This window comes from Plectropomus leopardus, chromosome 5, assembly GCF_026936395.1.
Source record: "Plectropomus leopardus strain MGB_pleo_1.0 chromosome 5, ASM2693639v1, whole genome shotgun sequence".
Taxonomy (NCBI): domain Eukaryota; kingdom Metazoa; phylum Chordata; class Actinopteri; order Perciformes; family Serranidae; genus Plectropomus; species Plectropomus leopardus.
The window spans coordinates 9,317,228-9,340,241 of record NC_142180.1 but is presented as its reverse complement, the minus strand read 5'-3'; the positions used below and the strand labels follow the sequence as shown (position 1 = coordinate 9,340,241).

At 38.3% G+C, this 23,014-nt stretch overlaps 1 protein-coding gene across 4 annotated transcripts in view; it reads left to right on the top strand.

Moving 5' to 3' along the window:
• Window positions 1–23,014, top strand: part of bcar3 (BCAR3 adaptor protein, NSP family member) — a 79,555-nt gene that overhangs the window by 45,228 nt on the left and 11,313 nt on the right. For 2 of the 4 annotated variants that reach the window (XM_088077460.1, XM_042514055.2), the window contains one exon: window positions 22,113–22,241. In XM_088077460.1, the coding sequence (XP_087933586.1) occupies window positions 22,113–22,241 (129 nt within the window). Of the gene's footprint in view, window positions 1–9,817; window positions 10,284–20,709; window positions 20,884–22,112; window positions 22,242–23,014 lie in introns of those variants that run through there. The other 2 variants (XM_042514063.2, XM_042514076.2) reach the window with 2 other exon arrangements.

The window sequence follows — 23,014 nt, the reverse complement described above, 5'->3', positions numbered from 1 at the left end:
TTGCAGGTCTGAATACAAAAAGAGAAATTTATGCTGCCCAGAAATGTTCTTATCATGACTTATAGAGCATAACATATTATGCTCCCTCTCAGTGGTTGCACACATCGATAGAGAACTTTCTGGGACTGGTTGTACTGTACAGGGATAAAATGCGCACAAACACACACAGCCACAACGTTCGATTTGATTCAGTAAATTATCAATATAATAGGTATAAGTATGCTCTTTATGTAGTAGGAAGGCTGTGTATAAGTAATACTTCAAGTATTTATGATGTTAATCATTTTCATTCTCTGTTGTGGAAATATTGCAGCTCTAAACCAAAGACTTTTTTCTTAAGTCTCTGCCAGGTCGAGTGAAGTTTAAGGGGTCGAATGAAGTGATTAAACTGACTTGAGTCCATCACCATCAGTGACTGTAATTTGACTAAAACTAAAGATAATATTCAGCTTTTTTTGCAGGCTTCAGTGCAAACATCACTCATAGGAGAAGTTAATTTAATTGCCTCTGGGCTACAAGGATAATAAACCTTCTAAATCATACGCCTGCCGCTGTGCTTCAGCTGTCACACTGCTTTAAATCACGTTCACACATACACACACCACCTGAGTCCCAGTCAAAGAGAGGTGATGACGGAGAGGTGATCAGTCAGTTATCACATCGTCATCTAGCTGACATATATGTGCTTTACTGTCTATATTTATGTTTATGCCTGTCTGTCATGTTATTCTCACTCTGTTCAGATTCTGCTTCATTTAAGGAGAATTTCATGTAATCGACATTAAATACATACAGACCAAGAATAAGCTCCCAAGGTAACATTTTTAGTGTCCAGTATGTCAGATTTTTCTCTCATGTTTGAAGCACAGTATATAGACGGACTTGTGCCTGCAAGTTAAAAAATTTTATGTGTGCAGTATATTTTTTTGGATAATATTGGAGATCACATTTAGTTCTCAATCCGGGTATTACACTTGCCGGAACAGAGAGTTTACTTGCCCGGGGCAAGTGTTAATGTCAACTTTGTGACAGGAAAAAAAAACACTTTGAGTGCATTCTGTGGTGATTTAGTTAATCCAGAGATAAAGTGCAGATTTTTTCCCCAATTGACCAATCGATTCATTGAAAAGTAGGTTAAATTTCAGTCGACCAAGATTTTCTGTGGTTGAACCCAGCCAAGATTCTTAATCCTGTTTACATATTCTCAAATCAGATATTGCCTGATTAAAATCATTTAAATAATTATTTCATACTACATTTTGGCTGAATTATTGAGGTTTTTTTTTAATACAACAGCATTTAGCTGTGACTAATGTGAGAAAATCCGGCTTATTTTAGTTACTTTGTTTTTAATCTAAAATATCTCTAGCCCCCATACTAACCCCTGTTTGGCCAGAGTGAAGACAGACAGTCTGACAGAACTGGATAAGTTGTGCAAGATGAGGTTAACATATCTAAAATTAGAAAGAAAAAAAAAATCTCAGCAAATTGCTTTTCTGACAACAGCTACATTTTGAAGCACGTTGTAAACTTTTTTCTTTCAGAAGCACTGACCAGAAGGGGAAAGGCAACATGTAGAAAAGCATGATTATTATCAGCAACGCAAGTTGAAAAAAGTACTGTTTGCAGAAATTCAGTCTCTGTTTTGGTGCTGAGATTTACTTTGTGAGTAAAGCACACTTTGTTCAAAGGTTTGGCAGAAGGTACTTTTTAATTAATTAAGTGCTGAACCTCTCCTGTCAGATAATGTGGAGCAGTTGGACCCAAAAGCAAGAGGCAACAAAAACTAAAAAATAAATAACTCGTAAAAGGAAAATCAACTGGACATCACATATACAAATAAAAGATCAAACTTAGACTGAACTGAAAACCAGGACTTAAATACACAGTAGACTGATGGGGAGATGAAGTGCAGGTGGAGAAAAAGGGTGGAGACTAATGAGGCTGATGCGGGACAGGTGTGACAGAAAGCAGGTGGGAAACACAAAGGCAGGAAGTAACATAAGAAACATGAGGAGATAACCTACAAAAAATAAATCCGGAAACAGACTGAACATGATAAATTCATGACACAAGGGAAAACACATGCAGAAAATCCTAAAATAAAATCCAAAAGACAACAGAATATTTACAAAAACCCAGGAATTTTCATGGTATAGAACATCTTTATAGACCTCAAAATAACACTTTAAAGCTATGTGATTTCTGTATCTTATTTTGACATGAAAAACAATGTTTTTACATTATTTTTCACTGTACATAAATAGATTTCAGTGTAAAACTGAACTACTTACACTCACATATTCCAGTTTATTCTATCTTTAGCTTGTATCTCCTCTATTCTCCTCCAACCATCTACTCCCTCTCTCTTTTCCTATCCATCACTACTTTTCTCCATCTATTAGCTCATATGTTTGGATGCTGACACCTCAGTCTGAAAAGCAAACTCTGTCCTTCCCACGAGAACATGTGGCAGCTAACCACACACATGCACACTCACACATACACACATGCACAAACAGCACTTGTGTGTATGTCTTTGGTCAATTTAGGGTCGTGTGCAAGTGTCAACAGAGTGTGTGTGTGCCGACCGCAAATGGGGCCAGTGTATCCCAGGTATTATATAATATGTGTGAAAGTGTAGCTGTCAGCTGTGGTCCTCCAGGTGTGTTTGCATTTCCACTGTGGATGAAAACACACACACACGCACACACATATGTCTGTGCGCACACCGACTGCCACACACAGTACAAGCGCTCTGTGTCATATCCTGCCAAAAGGTCAAAAGTGCATAAACAGTGCAATGAGCCTTGTATTGTTAAGTAAGATCAGGCCATTGATAAATGTGTAGCACAAATGTGTGGGATGGATGTGTGCAGAAAAGTAAGTGCGTGTGGAAAACAGTCATATAAAGATATCTATCTCTTGACTCTCTGACTGCATGCCAGTTTCTCCTCATTTCCAGAGCTGTTTGATGTCTAAATTCTGCTTATTATTCTGTAATTATTCTGATTTTCTGGTTCCCTCACTGAGAGGAAGTAAAAAATCACAAGTAAGTGCTTCATTGAGGGGAAAAGATGTTGGGTCAAATATAAAAAACAACTATAAATACTGAAATTGGAACAAAAAGACAGAGTAGAAACTACTTGAGCCAGAGCCAGCTATGAACAGATTATCAGTAATTCTAATGAATCTATGAATTCTTTAAATTAAAGAAAGAATGATCACAGACAAGTAAAATATGTATTATTGGCTTATCATATCAAGTTAATACCAAATGCACAAGTATGTACATTGCAGTTTGTGTGATATGCAGATGAAAGTACAAACTGAATTATCACCAGATATTATCATTTTAAAACAAAAGTCCTGGTCAGGCAAACACATGTACAATAATGTGTTGCAATGGTGCATGCATGCACTGTTAACTACTCACATCATCATATTGACGGATAGGAAAACATGTACTACAGTCTAACTCGTGCAGCTAAAGTTGGTATAATTTTTGGAAATATTGGCCAGGTTACAAAACAGGCAAGCGTCAATTGTGTGAGAGGAATTAAGACTGGTTCAAAGTTCTCACAGAATAAATCAGAAAATGGGTTATTTAATGCTGCAGCGGCAAATTGAGTCATGAGTACGTTTTTAAAGGCGCTGAAAAACTATTTTTGACATTATTTTCTTACTATGAATGATGAGCTCCTGTATGAATCCAAACATTTCTGCAAAACTTTGATCAGCTTTCTTTCACATCATAATTTAAAAGAAAAAGATAGCTGATTGTTATCAGACAGTGACGCTCTGGGTTGGTGGTTGGCTTTGCCTTTAATATAAAGCTTAATTTTGTTTTGTGGCTCCAGACAGACATTTTGTTTTTCTATTTTTGCCTAACACTTCTACAGTAATGTTACATACAATTACATACGTTTAAGTCATGTTTGTGTTTGTTCATGCCCCCTGTTTGGTTTGTGCACCAATTAGAATTTAGTATCCTTAAAATTAACCACTTGTGGGGCTCTTTGGTTATATTGCAGCACAGTATGCTGAGTTTTTGTTGAACAGTACCACAATATTTTTTTTTCATGAGCAGATCGGTGGAAAGAAAGTAGGCCAAATTGATCATTTCTTCAGACAATCAATTGAATCCACATTCACACATCACACTTTCTGCCACAATATGTGGCAGTATAATGCACCAAATTCTCCATATACTCATATAATCTTGGATAAGAAAGAAAGAAAGAAAGAAAGAAAGAAAGAAAGAAAGAAAGAAAGAAAGAAAGAAAGAAAGAAAGAAAGCCTATTCCCCTGTGGATCCTCTGTAGTTGAGAATGAATACAACTCTTCTTTGACTTCTCTCTCCCTCTTTTGCTCTTTCTCTTTCATTCCCACTCTGTCTTTGACTCGAACACATCAAGTTGCTCTACCCTCATGAGGGAACTTTGAGAAACAATAATGCTCTGTGTGTGCGTGTGTGTGTGTGTGTGTGTGTGTGTGTGATCTCAGATTGCAGTAGCTTTCAACTCTCAAAGTGGATGACACTTAACAGTTTACAGTACACACACACACACACACACACACACACACACACACACACACACACACACACACACATGTTTATAGTTTAGCAATCAAAACATCAATTCAAGTATTTACAGACTTGAATTCATGAATTATTTAATCTCTTAAAACATAGAGGATCCTTGAAGAGCTGGAGGAGAGCTTGAGGGGTAACCACACACTCTGGTACACTCTAGTGGTCACACTGAGGTATTACAATAGGAGACAGTCGAACCCAACAAAAGAAAACAGCAGTGTGACATTCATCAGGATCATCACACCACTCTGTCAGCAAGCCAGCATGAGTTTAAGTAGCAACCAGGCTAACAACCAATCAGCTGCTCACCCTGCTAGCCAACTATTCAGCTCTACTAACCAGCCTGCCGGTGTGTCAGTCAGCCAGTCAATAAGCTGCGCAGCCAATCAGTCATTCAGTTTGTCAGCCTATAAGCAGAGCAGGCAGCTGGCCAGCAAACCCACACAGCTCGGGACATGAATGAATAATGATCATCACCTCTCAAGTCTTCAGTCATCCTGTTAGACCTTCTTAACTTAAGTTTCAGGAACATTTGGTCATATTTCTCACAAATCTTTGCATAAATATAATGAACACAGTATTTGTCACATGTAGACACAAATAAAAGTGTGTGTTATTTCAAATCAGAGCTTTATAGCCTTAAAATTCAGTAAAAAAAAAAACCTTCCCAACTTTTTTCCACGATTTCATAAACTGCCACTTAAGAAGTCTTTTACTTCATAGGATATAGAGTCCACCTTTTTCAGGACAGAAAGGGGGGGTCCCTGGGTAATAAGCGGTGTTCAGTCTGGGTCAGACTATAGATTAGGAGTTACAATGTAAACCATGTTATCCATGTGTCTTGGTTCATTGTATAAAAATAGCAATGGCATGTCCAGATTTTTTTACTGGGGTTGCCCAAGAGGGGCACTGACTTAGGCAGGGGTGGCATGAAGAGCAAGTGCTGCTGTGATGACAGGCACCGTAATAGCTTTAATTTACCATTTTTGTCTCCACTGCCTAAATCTACTCAAAATACTAACATTCCAGTGTTTAACATGCCTGTTTATAGTTAAGGTCAAAGGATAAATAAACCGATCAATCACAACACAGAGTGACATCACACAACTGTAAAATAAACTTTCCATACTTTGATTAAAGAAATTGTTGCAAACAATACAATAGCAAGTATAAAGTGCAAACAAAATAAAAGTGCGAAAATAATTAAAATAATGTGTGAACAACTTTTATAAAATGTGTACTGATTTATTTGTATGTAAAATTAGTCAGGCGCTGCTTTGACCCATTACTGCCTTACAAGTTTAAGACTGATTATACCTACAAATGAAAATTCAGTTTACTTGTTAAACAGTTCAGACTGACTGGGAAGATAGCCGGTCATAACCTACTCACCCCTAGACACACCCCTGAAACACAGAACGTAGTCATCCTCTCATGACTCATGTCTTGCGTGTTGGTGAAATTATTCAAAAATGTCATTACAACCTGATAACTGTGCATTTTGTCAAATGGGTTTTTTTTGTGTTCAAGCCAAAATGCAGAAAATTATTTATTTTATTATCTAAATCTTTAAAAAAAAAACCATTTAAACTGAGTATAGGCCACAAATTGATGCTGTGAGAAAAAGGACAGTTTAAACCTGTTCACACCAAACATTTATTCCACTTTCCATAAATAAAATCTTCCCCTTGCTGAAAAATAGGAAAAGTGTTTTTAGATGCAGTGAATGTGCTGAATCATATCCAGATCTCAGTTGTAACTTACTTTGTGGCTTAACAAAAAAAAAACAACTTGTGGATTAACCTTCTCTTTTTAAGCCTCATGAAACAAGATGCACCCACTGACTGCACACATTTTTATTGACATTGTGAGAGCTCACACAGTAGAGGCGTCACGTTGCACAAATCAATACGACTGTCACCAAGATCACAGTCCATTACTGATCAATGACCCATCACAAACACTCACACAGCCAGACTCACCCACGGGGGGCTGAGCAGCAGTGTCACTGATATTTATTCTCTGGCATCAGGACACCATGAAAGCTGCATAAATGCTACATAAGGACACTGATGCTGAGACTGTGGCTGATCTCATTGATTCCTGTCAACCTAAACTTCCAGCCAATGTCAGGAAATCAGATGATGTGTTTACAGCACCAACATGCAGAATGGTATCCCAATTTTGATACTGAAGCATGAAAACTGTAGGAAAACAAGACAAAGTTGTGCAGTAGGGTCAGTTTTTTTTTTTTTTTTTTTTGTAACCTGACACAATTTGACAAATTTGTTGGACAGATTTACAGCACAAAGATACAAAGAAAGACTTTTGGATGGGCTGCCATTGAATTTTCTGCAGGTATCAATGGCTCCCACAACATGATCTTTTTAAACTTAAAATGACTATAATTTATCTCTTTAGATGATCTTTCATTGTCAGGTTTTGTATGGCATGCTATGGACATTTCTCTGTGTCCTTAATAAAGCGATTATTGTTATTATTATTATTATTATTTCTCTTTTTAATTTCTTTTATTTTTGTTCTTGCTATTATTACAACAGCATATGAAATGAGAATATGAAAACAGTGAAACAATTTTAAAGATGTTTCTTGTACAGAGAATTATAAATCAAATCTGCACCTCACCTCAGCTTTACAGAGCTTTATACTGACTTTTAGCTTGTTGTTGCCGCAACTTTAATGTTTTGGTTCACTCTCTCTGCTCTCAGTCTTCAGCCACATTGGCCAGATGTTTTCAGCAAGAAAAGTTTAAGCTGGTCACTATAGTGGAGCATTTAGCAGCTAAAGAGCCATATTATTTGGTAGAGACCAAAAACAGAGCTAAAAGAGAGTGAACATTGGTTACATTAGCCAGGAGGCCACAAGTTGCTCCATATCTACTGGATAGATAGGTATCTGTTTGCTATCAAGTTTGCCATATTAGCTAATATGGTGATGATAGGTATCATTTGGCAAGTAAATCCAGTGATTGCAGGTATAAGGCAAAGAAACCATGCAGGGAGGTGTGCATAATTTACTCACCATTTCTCATATCTCAGCCCCACTGTGCAACAAACTGCATATAGAAAATACCATTTTACATAACAAATGTCATCTGTTTGCTTCCCATTTTGTCACATAACTCACTGAAGTCGCTGACACAGCTCCACTCCCTTTACTCCATTGGACAGGAACAACAAACAGATAGAAATAGAAAACATAGAACCTCAGCGCGCCGATTTCTGTCCCTCGTTGTTTTTCCAGAGCATTCCTGGAGCGACGGATGTGTGTATTTTAAGGTGGACATTTAGCCTAGCTGGTGATTTGGGGCCGCTGTGGTTGGCAGTAGTGTGTGTGTGTGTGTGTGTGTGTGTGTGTGTGTGTGTGTGTGTGTGTGTGTGTGAGAGTGTGTGTGTTGCCCCGGGGAATGTTCTACATGAATTTCCTCCGTGGATCCTCGGAGGGTTCACACTGTAATTAGAGGCTCCATTTACTTGTGGCAGAATACTCCTTTAACTGGTTGCTGCTGGGGTGTCACCCTCAGTGTGTGTTTGTGTCTTTGTTGAGTATGTGGCTGTTTGTGTGTGTGTGTGTGTGTGTGTGCGTGTGTGTGTGTGTGTGTGTGTGTGTGTGTGTGTGTACATGATGGCGCCGATGCTCAATGCACATGCTGGATGTGTCCCTTTTTCTCCGAAGCCTGCTGGATGTCCATGTGAGTGTGTATGTGTCTGTGATGCAATTGTGTGTGAATTGGTGGGAAAGCTGTGGCACTTAACTAGTGTGTGGGTGTAATTGCTCAGCAGTCATTAAGTAACACAAATGGTCAGCCATTTATCAGCGTCACTCTGCAGCACACACACACACGCACACACACACACACACGCGCACACACACACACACCTCACTGAGTCTTTCCTCTTGTCTAGACACTCATGCAGCAGCATTGTAGATTATTTTCAGTGCACAACAGTGACTGAACTTACAGCCACTTGCTATTAAATGTTTTCAGGTGGTTGTTGTTAGTGTCTGGTTGCTATTTCCTCCGGAAGTGATGTGATTTCTGTTTTTAGTTTGTTTCTTACACACACAAGGACTACGTATAAATGTATTGTTTAAAAACTGTACAGTGGATGGTGTCCACAACACAACTTTAATGACAATGAAAGTAGCAAATGATATCTTTGGGATCACTTTCAAAGCAATTTTATCAACAAAAGAAGCCCTGACAGTCAGCTGTAATGCATCCCAGTTTATAGGGCATCACATTAAACATGGCAAAAAAGGAATAATTTACAAAGCACAATTTAAAGGAGCGGGCGGGATAACATTTCACTTGAGTTTTACCTTGTAGAATTCTATGTAACAAATAAATGATTGGTTGAGTTTCAAATAAATGCACCATCCTTTGACCAAACATATAGCCTCTACAAAGATGTTGTCAAGAAGGACATCTGCGATGCAATTGGGCTCGGAGCTCAGTCCACTATTCTACTGTGGATGGTGTCAGTCTCTCAGATGTATAAGAAAATGCTTAAATGTGTCACGAAATGTGCCCCGGCAACTCTTAATATACTTGGCTGGCCCACCCATGTAAAGTTTATATGTGCGGAAACATGACAACTTAATCCTTTATCAGTGTGGATGCTCACATTGTTATCATTAGCGTCATAGTTATAGTTAGCATTATTGACAGGACAGAAAATGTACAAGCCATTGATTAAGAATATTTTAAAAAATTGAAGTAAAAAAAAGAAAAAACAAATCAAAACATAATAAAAACAAAAAAAAAGCTGATTCAAGCTTCTGATATGTTAATGGAAATTGGCAAAACCAGCAAATTTAATGCTTCAACGACTAAATGATTAACCCTTACATCAACAAAATAACTTGAGAGGTTTATAAACAATGAAAAATAATGGTTAGTTTCAGCCATTTATGCAAATTAGTTTAAACCTCAGGGAAACGAAAGCAACAGATGGTGATTTTTGGTTTATATATTCTACATACATATAAGATTATACATATAAGATGCAAAACATGCAAAACATGCAGTATTATCTGTGTATCTATGTATTCTTTCATCCATCATCCATGTGCTTTCAGCCAGAGCAAGAAAAAGACTATGGACCACTCCCTGTTAGTCCACACACTATTGGCCTACTCCAGATCACATGGATCCTTCTCTCGTCCTAATATGGAGCTTGGGGGGCAGGGCAAAAGGGGAGGGGGGAGTGTGAGACAGTATCAGTGAGCAGTGGAGGCTTCACTCTGCAGGGGACTGTGGAGGAGAGTGTTAGATACTCAAGTCATCCTGATAGGGATGTTGGGACCTGAGAGACTGTTCCTGTGCAGATTCTGACTTATTCTAGTTTATTTGCATCGCATCCATCTACACTGAAAATCGTTTAGCTCACTTTTACTCTGTGATGGAAGTTTTTCTTGGAAGAGGCAAATGGGAATCGTCAGTGGTTGCTAAAGTCATTCATGTTATGCATTGGGTGTGTAGTCAAGGTGACTAGAGCTGGTATTTACAGCTGAAGTCAGCTGGCTCCAGACTGCAGTTAGGTACCCAGTTAGTCCTGGCACTAGAGAAAAGTTGAGAAGAATGTCAGAGCGATGCAACCTCAAGACCCTGACAGCAGCTCTGTGCTGCTTCTACCACAAGAACTCTGTCATCACTGCAAAGGTGAGAGTGTGTGTGAGCACGTGTGCAGGTATTGAAAGTCTGTTTTGCTATTGTTTCATATCAGTTTGTGTGTGAGATCCTATAGGGTAAGAGTTTTTGCAACTGCATGTGTATGTTTGTATGCTGCAGCCTGTATGCTGTGTTTCCATCTGGTTTACACAATTTTAGTGTGTGTGTGTGTGTGTGTGTGTGTGTGTGTGTGTGTGTGTGTTTGTGTGTGCACATGCGTGCATGCATGGAGGCAAATTTTGGAGACTTACGTCCATTCAAGCATGCTTCTCAGGGCTCCCATAATCTTTTATTGCTGTTGTTTAAAGCAGACTACAGGAAAATGTGCAGCCCACAGTGAGACATTACAATGAGGCATTATTAAAAAGACATAAACCCACACTGCATGGTAGAAAACAATCCAAAAAGTGCAAGTAACTCTTCCAGCCTGAGCCAAATCTAATCACACTGAATAGTCCTCCTCTTTTCCTCACTCCCTCTATGAGTTGAACACTAGGCTTTTATTACTCGGACCAGACGCTCTCATAAATGACCGACTGTGTGACTGTCTGACTGTGTGAGTGTGAGATATATAGCTGGCTTCATCCATAACTAGTGCTGGTAGACAGACAGGGCAGTGTGTGATGGCAAGGGTGAGACACAGATAGTTATAGACATAGAGGTACCAGGACGAGGGTGATCGTCCTCATGAGGATGATAAATTACTAACTTGTGATAGTTTGTCTTCTTTATGACGTCAGTGAAATGTATGAATGCCATTAAGTTGATTGGATGGAGCAAGCAGCGGCGGGGCAGCGGACTGAGGTGATGTGGTTCGTCCGCCTGTAGATCAGCCAGGAGGTGATTGCTTCTGTTCTGCAGTTAAAATGTGGTCTGTGTAAAGGGATCAAAGAAAATGCATGTTAATGCAGGGTGTAATTGCATGTCACATGTGATGAGAAAGATGGTGTTAAGATCTCATTCACTTTTAGAAGGTGAGAGGTGAAAATGTGCACAGAGTTTATTTAATGTTGTTTATTATTTGCATTCCCATCAATTTTCACCATAGTCATCGCTCTTGATCATTTGTAAATTATTCTCACTCACCAGAGAAACTAATAAATGAAAATGGAAACAAAATCAAAATTATAACTTTTTAAAAAAAATATAATTCGAACCTCAACATATACAAATAAATGGAAATAAATCTGGCATCAGAGACCGTCACTGTGTATATTACTGTTTTTATATATTACCTGAGAGGGAAACAAAAAGGGTGAGACAAGGTGAGGTCAACAAAACAAAAGCAGGGATCTAACCAGGAAAACTTGGAGGACTACTGGAACGCTAGACACAAGGTAAAAAGACAAACTGGCACAGGGAGGAGACTAAATACACAAAACACAATGAGGCACAGGTCAAACACATTAGGGCGGGACAAGCAATCACAGAAGCGGGAAATACACAAGGGCAGGAAGTGAGGATCTGAAACGAGAGGTGAGTAACAAAATAAAATAGGAAATGAGATGAAATAATGAACTATGAAAATCATAAATGAAGTAACTTGATTATTAAAGGTCCAGTGTATTTTTAAATTTCATTTTTAATTGATTTGATTTATTTCAAGTATGTAAAAAAAGAAAACAGAAATGACAACAAACAAGCAGACCAAAAAAAAGGTAATATTTACAGACAATGAAAAACAAAAAGCCATACATATTTCAAAAGGAGCAAGAAGAAGTATAAATTTATTTAATCCCACCCTTCTCCATAGGTCATTGAATTTTAATGAATACACTTCCTGGTGTGTAGGATCTCAGGGAATGTATTGGCAGATTGGCATATAATATTCATAACTATGTTTTCATTAATTATAATCAACACATACAAAGAATTGTTGTGTTTTTGTCACCTTAGAATTAGCTTCTTAGAAAGTCCTCTTCCACAGAGTGCACTATCTAGTCTACGGAAGCCTAGAAGGGGCAAATCAAACACTTGCTCTAGTTGGGACCATTCACCTTTTCCTGTCAGCCGCCAGATATGTCTGGCACACAGAAGTTTCAGCTGGTTGCAATCTGCAACCTCACCACTAGATGGCACTAAAGCATTCACATAAGACCTTTATTTTAATTTTTAAAAATATTTCTACAGTACCTTTTTCTTCTCTATTATGTTTCTTGACTTTGCACCATTACAGCAATTCCCTTGTATGTGAAAACCTAGTTGGCAATATTTGTTTTTGATTTAAATCCAGATGTTGTGTTTTCTTGGCACTTTAATTAACATCAAGTCTCAGCTTTAAGCTAACTCAGGTAACACAGTGGTTTTTTTAAGGAGTTCAAAAAAATTAAAATTGAACTTAAATTGAACTTTGATGGGACTTGTTGTTGTCCCATAATCCTCTCTGGCTCTGCAGTGTCCCTCCAGCAGTGCCATGCCCTCCTTCTTCCATTTCTTTTTCTTTCCCCCAATACACTCTTTCTTTATTTTCTCTGTTTGTCTCTATCGCTCTATCTCTGTCTTGTCTTTACTTTTGATTCCAAAGAGCCCGGGGTTTTATTCCATTCCCCTTTCCCTCCCTCCCCTCTTTATTTTCTCCTCCATCTGTCTCATTGGGAGTTTGCCATTTAACCAAAGAGAACCAGCTTCTTGTTTTTGTGTTTCTAAACTAACTTGTTTTCTCAGTCAAGAGAGACCCCACTGACCCATTTTGAGTCCCTGACTGCAGTATAAAACACTCCTCAACAGAGGGAACAGAGGAGATTGAGCGGATTATCTTATATGTTGTACAGTATGTCATTTTGATCCAAAGCTTAGCAGCCCAGTCATTGTATACATGCAGATTACACATGTTCCCAGTGGGACAAAATATGAGTATAGAAATATGATTGTCCATCGTCATCACCCATTTGTTGCAGTATAAGCTTCTTTTTCTCCCTGTGTACAATGAAAAGAAATTTACCAATAGCTTCAGTGTTTTAGCTTTTATTAAGTATTAAAGGTTAAAAAATAAACAAATAAATAAAAAGAAACACAATTTTATCTAAAGAGTCCAGAGCTTCAGTAGATATTTTCCCTCTGGACCCAAACTCTCAACAACTCAAGTGCATATCTAAACTAAAAGCCTTACTCAGCAAAACTTCAGCTCCCAGGCTCAGTTGTTGTTGTCTCTCAAGAAGTCCCAAAATGAACAGATTCAATTCAGCCTACTTTGGTACATTAACTACATGGCCAAAAGTATATGGACATGTAAACAATGTAAGCTCTTTTGTCTCCAGAATTACCCAGTACGTACTAATATGCACAACAGCCTCTGCTCTTCTGTGAAGGCTTTCCATTGGATTTAGGAAACTGGAAATTATTTTATTGCATCGTTTTGGGGACATTTGTTTCCATATCAGCTGACTAAGAATGTCTAAGACTAACTTTGTTCGGAGAATCATATTTGTCTGTAATCATAGTCTCAATAGTCATCTGGCAGCAGTTTTCTCCACTTTGTCCAGGAGTTTGAATTAACAAATGGCAACAAACTTTTCTCAAATGTTTAGAATGAAAAGAAATTCAGAAAATTAAAAGGACCTTGCTCAGATGCCGAGCTGAAAGGAACCCTCTGAAAATCAAACTTCTGAATTTATTGTAGAGACAAACACACAAAAACCCATGATGCAGTATCTCAGAGATGGCACTGATGATGATCTCTTTGTAGCTGTCCCAGGCTGACCCATCAGATGCCTTCTGGCCTAAACACAGGAAGAGGCATCCATCTGGTTGTGAGTAAACAGGAAAGGTGGGGACCTTGTGATCATGGTGCCAAGATGTCGAGATCCAGAAATCAAAAGAATCAGTTATTCTCGTAAACCGTCCATAGCTTTGAAACTGTCAATCCCAACAGATGTAGAAACAAAACCTGTGCGTCCCTTATTTATTTTTACCAGACCTTACTGCACTAGAAAATGAGCTGAATAGAAAAAAGAAAAAAAATGTCCTCATTATTGCAGTACATTTATTAGATGAGGTGGAGGTCGTTGGTTTTTTTGCTGAATAACCATGCAGCACCCAACAGTTTTTCTTTGCTTTTCTCCTGGATATATTTCCAAAGTGGCTGTACCACTGACAGTTTGCATTCATGCTGTGACTTTTCGAAGCTTCGCATAGAGTTAATTTGACAGCTGTGGATGCACACAGAAGAGAAGCTTGAAAGAGCGAGAGTGCCACAGGACGAGGGAGGGACAGAAACTGATAGAGAGAAAGATAAAAAAAAAGAGAGGAGATGAAGAGTAGAGGAAATACCAGATAAACAGCCGACCAAACTGTTGTTTTAATGGCGAGGATGATGGCTCCCTTTAAAACCCTCAGCCTCTCCATGGCAGGACTCACAAAAATCTAAAGTAACTTAACCCGCAATAACAGATTTTTTTGGCCACTTGGTCTCCTGTTAAAGTGATTTAAATTGAGCTGATTCAGGAAATCAACTGCAGGTCAATGGTGTCATCTAAGAGTCTTAGATTCAGTGCTTTCTCTCAACACAATACAGCACACAGAGGATTTGGGATTATTGTCTGCTGCTATGAGTGTGTGTACACGTGTGTGTGTGAAATGAGGAATCAGAGATGTAATGCTAAAAAGGTTATTTGTCTTCAACTCAGTGAAATCAAAGAACAATCAGCTTACAGAGCCATCCTCTTATTCTGATTGGTCCCCGTCAGCCCCTGACCGGATTGACACAGAGAAACAAAACGACCCGGTTTTGAACTCGTGTATCATCTCCCACCACACACACAGAAACCTTTCAAGAGTTCAAGAAAATGCTTTCTATTCTTGTAAAATCCAGGAAATCCAAAGAAAATCCAACCGGTTGAAATCCTTTTGAACAATGGCCTTTGTTTTTGTTGGTCTGAAAAACTGCTCTGAGCACATTAATGCTGAGTAAGAGACTGCTTTTTTTAATGGCATGTTAGTGCTTTTAGACACTGGAGAGAAATACTAAAAGTTAAGTGTAAATGACAACAGCGCTAAATTTAAACCCTTTGTATTAATCTTCACATAAGGCTTGGGCGATATGTAATATTTCATACCGTCATACCATGGTGAAATTTCACCGCTGTATACAGTACATGAAAGTATTAGTGTGCGGCGCAAATCCTGAAAGTACAATGAGTCGTATTACAGGAATGCATTCAAAGAAATGTACCCACTCATTTACAGATGTGTCTTTGCAATGTAAGTCAATGGGGAAAAGTCGTTTGGGCAGCAGGGCATCACGTGACTGTGTAGATTAGTGTTTTTTGAAAATTGGCTTCAAAGACCCGGAGCTTCCTGGGGGTCTGGCTTATAAGTACACTGCAAGCTACTATTGCTAGAAAGTAAAGTTTGTTTAAAAGGAAGACCCGATATCTTAGGAAGCAACTAAACTAACCTCCAGCACCTACCTGTCCAACAGAAAACAGGACAACTCTACTTTCTCTCCAGTTTTGGAAGGAGCCTTAAGCGCTTGGCATTGCGCCCTACTTAAAATTAGCTTTTTTTTCTGTGCTGTGTTCACAATATTTGTAGCTTCCTTTTGGATGCATGTCGCTACTACCTAAGCCCTATCCTTTTCTAATGTCCTGACCTCACCTGCACGTTGTTATTGGCTGGGGGCTATGGCCTATAGACATCAAAATAACAAGAAAATAAGAAAATACAGGCAAGAGGGGCAGGGTCTACACCACACAGTGTTAGTGGGTCAGAAGTGATGATGAATTGCTTTGAGTCTGTATTAATTTATTAAGATCAGATGTAGGACTAAATGCTTCTATGCAGTATGAAACAGTTCTTTACATACATTAACATGTATTAATTTGACCGACAATTTTATCCAAAGTGGCATACAGATTAGATACAACTGAAGCCACAGCTCTGTTCCTAAACTCTTTCAAACACATTTGAGTAGAATTAAAGTACAAACTCTCCCATGATGAAAACACTCGTTGTGGAAGTACCTGTACTCCCACCTCTGGTATTGCTCCAACTTACACTCACCTTCACCCCTCAGTCTGAGTTATTCTGTATCAGTCAGTATCACAGGATGATGACGTGTGCTCTTGGGCTCAATGTCATTGGAGATATTTCTCTTAATCTACAGTCATTCACTGATGAAGGTGTCAGACTCAATAAGAGGGCTTGTATATAGGGAATGTATGGTGCATTTTGCATGCTTTTCATTCTTCATTTCTTTGATAATTTTGGCGGTGCTCATGCATATGGCAGAAATTTTGGCAAGATTGTGCATTTTTGTTTAATCTCGGAATTTTCAAATCATCTTCAATGATTCAAAAATACACTGTGGAAACAAAATTGTTACATTTATACTGTTAAGTTCAAAAATACACAATTGAAACCCATTCAAACCTTAATTTTTGATTCAGCAATCAAAGCATAAAAGCATGCAATGTATTATTGCTGGGTGTCATTCTGGGCTTTTGCCTTGAAATTAGTTTTTTTTTTTTTTTACTATTTTCCACATGAAGATGTCATTTTTACATATTTTGACATTATTTATACATATTTGGTGCATGGAGAAAATACATACATGCTATTTCCACTAGGTGCACTGTCACAATCAATGTTGCAGGCAGTGATAATGAAAACAAACAAACAAAAAAATCTATGTAGAGTATATTGAAATTAATTTGTGTGTGTGTGTGTGTGTGTGTGTGTGTGTGTGTGTGTGTGTGTGTTTTCATCTAAAAACATAGTGGCATCATGACAAAAACCTGCCATTTAAAGGATTATAGTTCTAGAAATGAATGACTGTGATTCTTATGATTAGGACTGATGTTGGTTTAAAAATGTCAATGAAAGTAGAAAACAATATGTACGTATAACATTTTAGAAACTTTTATTTTGAAAAGTGCATTATGTGCGCAGAGCGATACGAGTGTATGTAATATTTAAGTGGGCCCTAAGGGTTTTAACTTGTAAACATTGAGAGGAGCAGAAGAGGAGGTGAAGTGAGAGAGGGAAGGGAATAAAGATGCTGGGATGACTGAGAGGTCAGTACAGTCCACAGCGCTGTTACTGCTGTGCTGTGGTCCATATGCACAGGGTGGTACAGTTATAAATGCAGCTGCTCGCTGAGGATGACATCATGTTGCAGGGTCTTATTAAAGGCCAGCCTATAAAAAACACTCCCATCCACCATCTTCATTTCTTTTTTTCTCCCTCCTTTCCTCCTCTCTCCCTCACTCCTTCAATCTTTCCCTCTTCTATCCTTTTCCTCCTTTCATCTGTTTTCGCTGTTCTTCCATAGCTACATGATCAATCTATTCCCTCTCTCCTCTTTATGCATCAGTCATCCCTCCTTTCCTACATCCTTGCCTCCTTACCTCCCATGCATCCCTGTTCTCTACAGCACTCCTCTGTTCATTAGTTCTGTTGGCTGTGTGGCTGCAGGTGTGAAAACATTTTATGGTTGTAATGAATGTAATCACAGATGTGACTATAATCCATAAAAATAAGACACATGGCATCTGTTGTTTACCAGAGCTCCAAGACAAGCGAAATAAACTGAAGTTAGATAGATAGATAGATCTGCCAGATCTTGTGCTTTCAGTTTATCCACTTCAGCTCATCTCAGTCTAGATTTGTTGTGTCGTGCCAGTACAACAGGAAAAGCAAGCTGCCCAGACTGTGCGTTAATGGGTGTGACACACTGAATTCAACTGTAAAAAATATAAAAACAAAACAAAAAAATGAAACAAAGTAGAGGTGATGTAAACTTTATTTTTCTACCCTTTAATTTTTCTTTCAGTACATCTCCCTCCTCATTTCTGCCTCCCTATGCAATAAAATGATGAAGAATGTATCATTAAGTTTGCAACATACAGAACCCAAAATAATGTGATGGTCAGGCCAAAGCCATGCAGTTGGTAATAGAAGTTATACACTGAGGTAATTATGTTGACTATGTTGCTGTAAAGATAATAGATTTAATGGGAAAATGATATCATAATGACAGAAAAATGTGCAATAAAAGGTTTGGTATCAACTGTTGACATTTATATTTAAACTTCATTTTTTACTTTAATTTTTAAATGAACCAACCATTCTCCTGATATAATTAAATACATTAAAAAAAACAGATGATATTAAGATCAGAAGGTTACCAGAAATTTAGAGTCCATTTAAAGAAATTAATAAAAAGAAAAGTAAAGTAAGAGAAACAATGCTGAAACAACAGAATATTTCTGCTGGAAATTAATTTCATTTTTTAAAAAATTCTAGTTATTACTTTCATCTTTCATTTCTGTATTTATCTAATCATTCATTCACTGAGATGTTTGTTTAAAAAATATATATATATTATTTTCATATGGCCAAACTTGGCTTCATATTGTATATTGAATCTGATTCCATACAGTAAAAATCAATGCAGCCACAGGACATGACTGAATGGCAGCTCAGTTATATAGCTCCAAGTACTTTCCACTGTTACATCAACATACATAACGCAAGTCAGGCTGCACTGGTTGGTGTCTCTGCCTCAGACTACAAACAAAGAAAATCAGTGCATTATGACGCAGAGCCTGCTGTTTTCTGCTCTATGGTTTCCTGTTTGAAGCTATAATAGGATACGCTGATTTCCTGTCATGTATGGAGTCGTGGAGACTGAGGGCAGAGGGGTCTATTGTAATGACTTTAGAGAGAGAGATACAGAAAACCTGAAAAAGAGAGCTAGAGAAGCCACAGAGAGAGAGAGAACGTGCGCATAGAGATGAAAGGATGCACAGGGTTTCAGTTTCATGGAGACGCTTATAGACATGTTTCCAATTTAAAGTACATGGCTCAATAATTCCTAGTCTGTGTGTGTGTGTGTGTGTGTGTGTGTGTGTGTGAACCTTGAACCTCTTCGTCCATGCAGGTTTGGATCAAAGTCTTCCTCCGAGAGTCTTTGAGGCTTTAACATTCAGTACCCTCAGGCTCTTTTTAAGGGTCTCTTCACACCAGCGTGTCGACCTGGTGCCAATGATTTCCACTAGGAAAATTACAAATAAGTTGCAACTATACAGCATAGCATTATCATGACATTAAAAAACCATTTACCTGCAGCTGAACCACATTTCCTCCTTGAGCTGTTGGTAGTAGTAGTAAATAGTAGTACATTTTTTATTGCTGCTTTATGTCACATTAAGTCTTTTTTGTATATCACAGTGTGACTGTGGATTGTGATTGAATTAGACACATTTTTTGCATGTAATAAGCTTAATTCCCAACACTTGAATGTGCTACTCATTTGGCTTTTATGAACTTATATTAAGCTTTTTTTTATCATGAGAGGGACAGTTTATCATGTTTTTTATCTCTGTAATGTCAGCAAACTATTGCTTTATTTTTCTTGTGTCGCGGTAACATCAGAAAAGGTGTAGCTTTTTTGGTCTTTTTTCTCACCATCTGTCAAATTCTTCACATCTATTTTAGTTCCATTTTAGTGTGCCAACTATTGGGAAAAAAATATTGTCTTTTTTGTCTGAAGTCTCTATAGAGCAGCAGACAGATATTGATTCTCACTGGGACTGGCAGTTCAGAAAGCAGTTTCAGATAACAGCATGCATTTTGATTCAGTGTTAATGCCAAAAATATACCTGGTGGGGGCTTTAATGCAACCACTTGGTCAGCATGGATGTGCTTTTCTATGTCAATATATGTGGCAGAATAGGAGGATGCACCTTTTCATGAGTATGTTCACACACATGCGCACAAAAGACCATTGATCAACCTTGTTTTTGGCAGTGGACCAGTATAAATACAGATCTTTCTTAATGGAAAGACTGTCACAACAAGTATTGACTGCACTCTTCCTGCCACATAGGAATAACATGTGACCTCTTTAAATGGCTAGAATTACCCACTATAACCAAAGGTACCCCTAACAATCAGAAAATCCAATCAGCATTGATGTTTCGTGTCCTAACAGAAGAATGTAGCACTCTGTAGCAGGTCAGTGACTTGTTTAAGACAAAACAAGTAGGCTGGGCTTTTGGGGATAGCAGCTACTGTATTATTGTGCCTGGACCATATCTGTTAAAAAGCTTTAAAAATAATTTTGTTACTATTGTCATTATTAGACAGTATAGATGCTCTGCTTACCAAATGAAACAGCTACAACATTGTCCACAAAAGAAATGGAAATACAAACTACATGTGACTCAAAGTTTTACCTGTCAACTATTAGGGGAAGTTCAGTGAAGAGTTTGCGTCATTTGAGTGTGTGCTTTTGTGTGCGTGTGCGTGTGTGTGTGTGTGTGTGTGTGTGTGTGTGTGTGTGTGTGTGTGTGTGTGTGTGTGTGTGTGTGTGTTTATGTACGTCAGGTGAGGGTGTGTATGGAGGCAGGTCTGGGCAGTTGGGTGGGGTTAGGATGGAAAGCCAAGACAGGAAAATCACTGAGGACAAAGAGTCGGTGTGTGTGTGTATGTGTGTGAACATGTTGCCTGAGAAAAGGACTTGTGTGTGTGTTTGACAATGAGCTGTTTAACTCTGGAGATGAAACTCAAGGTTTTATGTGTTTGCTATGAAGTGTGTATTTGAGGAATGGAGACGGAAGGAGCGATGCAGAGACCAAGCAGCTGTCACGTAAGTGTGTGTGTGTGTGTGTGTGTGTGTGTGTGTGTGTGTGTGTGTGTGTGTGTGTGTGCAGGTAGTTGTGCTGACTCTGCATCCTGTCAGGTTGTTACCAACTCATTCTGTCCTTCACTTTTTCAATTTTCCAAATTTTTCTGTCAGGATTAAACTTTTTTCATCATCTGCCAGGTGTCTGAATAAGATTAAACGATTTAAATTTGCCACCTGCCTCAGTAGCATTGCTTTGTAACTTTCTTTTTTGGGTGAACTTCAGTCAAGTTGGTTTTATAATGAGGTCTGAGCATATTGAATATCGTCAGTTATACAAGATTAAAAGTCAATTTGAGCTATACTGACTTCACTTTGGTTTTTAAACAGTCTTGTGTTTTCTTGTTTAGGAAGATTTTTATTTCTGTAAAGGGCTCTTAAAGAAAGCTTTTCAATTCACCAAGTCCTCTCATGTTGTATGTGGGTTGTGTTGTGTGTTATGTGTTTCATTTAATGTATACTGTTGCAACTTCAGAGGTTCTAATACATGCATTAACATCATTTATTTTGCTAACTATTAAAAAATTGCACACATGACAAAGTGTTCTAAACATTAAATTTCGGCCTTTTGAGTTTTCCACACAATCATTTATTTGTGGCAGTCTGCCATGATTAAAATATCTGCCGCCACAAACAGATTTTCTGTTTTTGGAGCTGTAACATTCATTAGAAGTGCTGTTGAAAAAAATATACCATTTGGTTATGCATTGTGGAGTGCACAGATGGAGCAGCAGAACGTCAATCGTGGTGAAAGAGAAACTTAACTGTTCATTCTGCTATGTCTAAAAGTTTGCATTAATTTGCAGCAGCTGCTCAATCTGATCTGATCACCTTTGACTGGATCAACAGATCAATTATCCGCCGTGCGAGTCACAAACTGCTGCTAAGGAAAAAATAACTAATGGAGGGCAAGAGATGACATTTGTCATTGTAATGTGTGTTTCTTTGAGCTTTGACCTCATCATTGTTTGTTTAAGGGAATAAGGAACTGTTGAACTTTATGATTATTGTCAGTCTTGAGGTTTTAAGTGTCACCCACTACTCAGATTTGTGGTCTGTGTAGGCTGTTTTTAACCTCAGCTGTCATAAAAGCAAAGGATGAAAGAACAAAGACACTGATGTCTGTTTCTGTGTCTTTCCCATAGAAATCAGCCGCAGAATTCAGTTCTGTTTGTCTGTGTTTTTTACTGCAGTTCTCCCGAGATCAGTTCATCTTGGACTGTCCTTCAGAGAAACTCCGCAGGGAGCTGGAGGAAGAGCTAAAGATGAACTGCGAGGAGCCCCGAAGCCATGCATGGTACCACGGAGCGATACCCAGACAGGTAACACACACTCACACACATAAATCTGAGTCATGAGTCCCGCCCTTTAAAAGCTTGGTTAAAACTTGTTGAACCAGATCACCTATTATTAGACAGCCATACTGCACACACAGTGCTTACAGAAAGATTACAGCTTAAATAGTGGCCTTGGCAGCACAGCCGGGGTTATAACATAAGGTCAGTGTATAAAAAGCTCCTTCTGTATGGTTTGTGTGTGTGTGTGTGTGTGTGTGTGTGTGTGTGTGTGTGTGTGTGTGTGTGTGTGTGTGTGTGTGTGAGAGAGAGAGAGAGAGAGAGGCAGAGAGAGAGGGAGAGATTGTGTGTTCCCTGTGAAAGCCAGCTCTGAGATGTAATCATTTTTAATAAGCTGCTTCCTTTGGCTAAACTAAACTGCCATTATATACTATACAAACACTTGCTTAATTAAAGTCTGTAAGTGTGTGTGAGGGGTTTTGTGTGTGTGTGTGTGTGTGTGTGTGTGTGTGTGTGAGAGAGAGAGAGAGAGGCAGTACGTGTAACAAGAGTGTAGTGAATACTAAGATAAGGAAACGTTCAGATTATTAAGATTTTTTAATGAAATATTAAATCTACTGATATCCCACAGCCTGCCGTTATTTGTGTATCGATTCAATAAAGTGATTGCTTTTTTAATCTAATTTTTATCACTATCTTTGTTTTATAGCTACTGGAAGTTAATCACAACAGAGTTTTGAATAAAGTCTTGTTTATATGGAAAGCTGCAACTTATTATAATTTTACTTTCCTTATTGGTA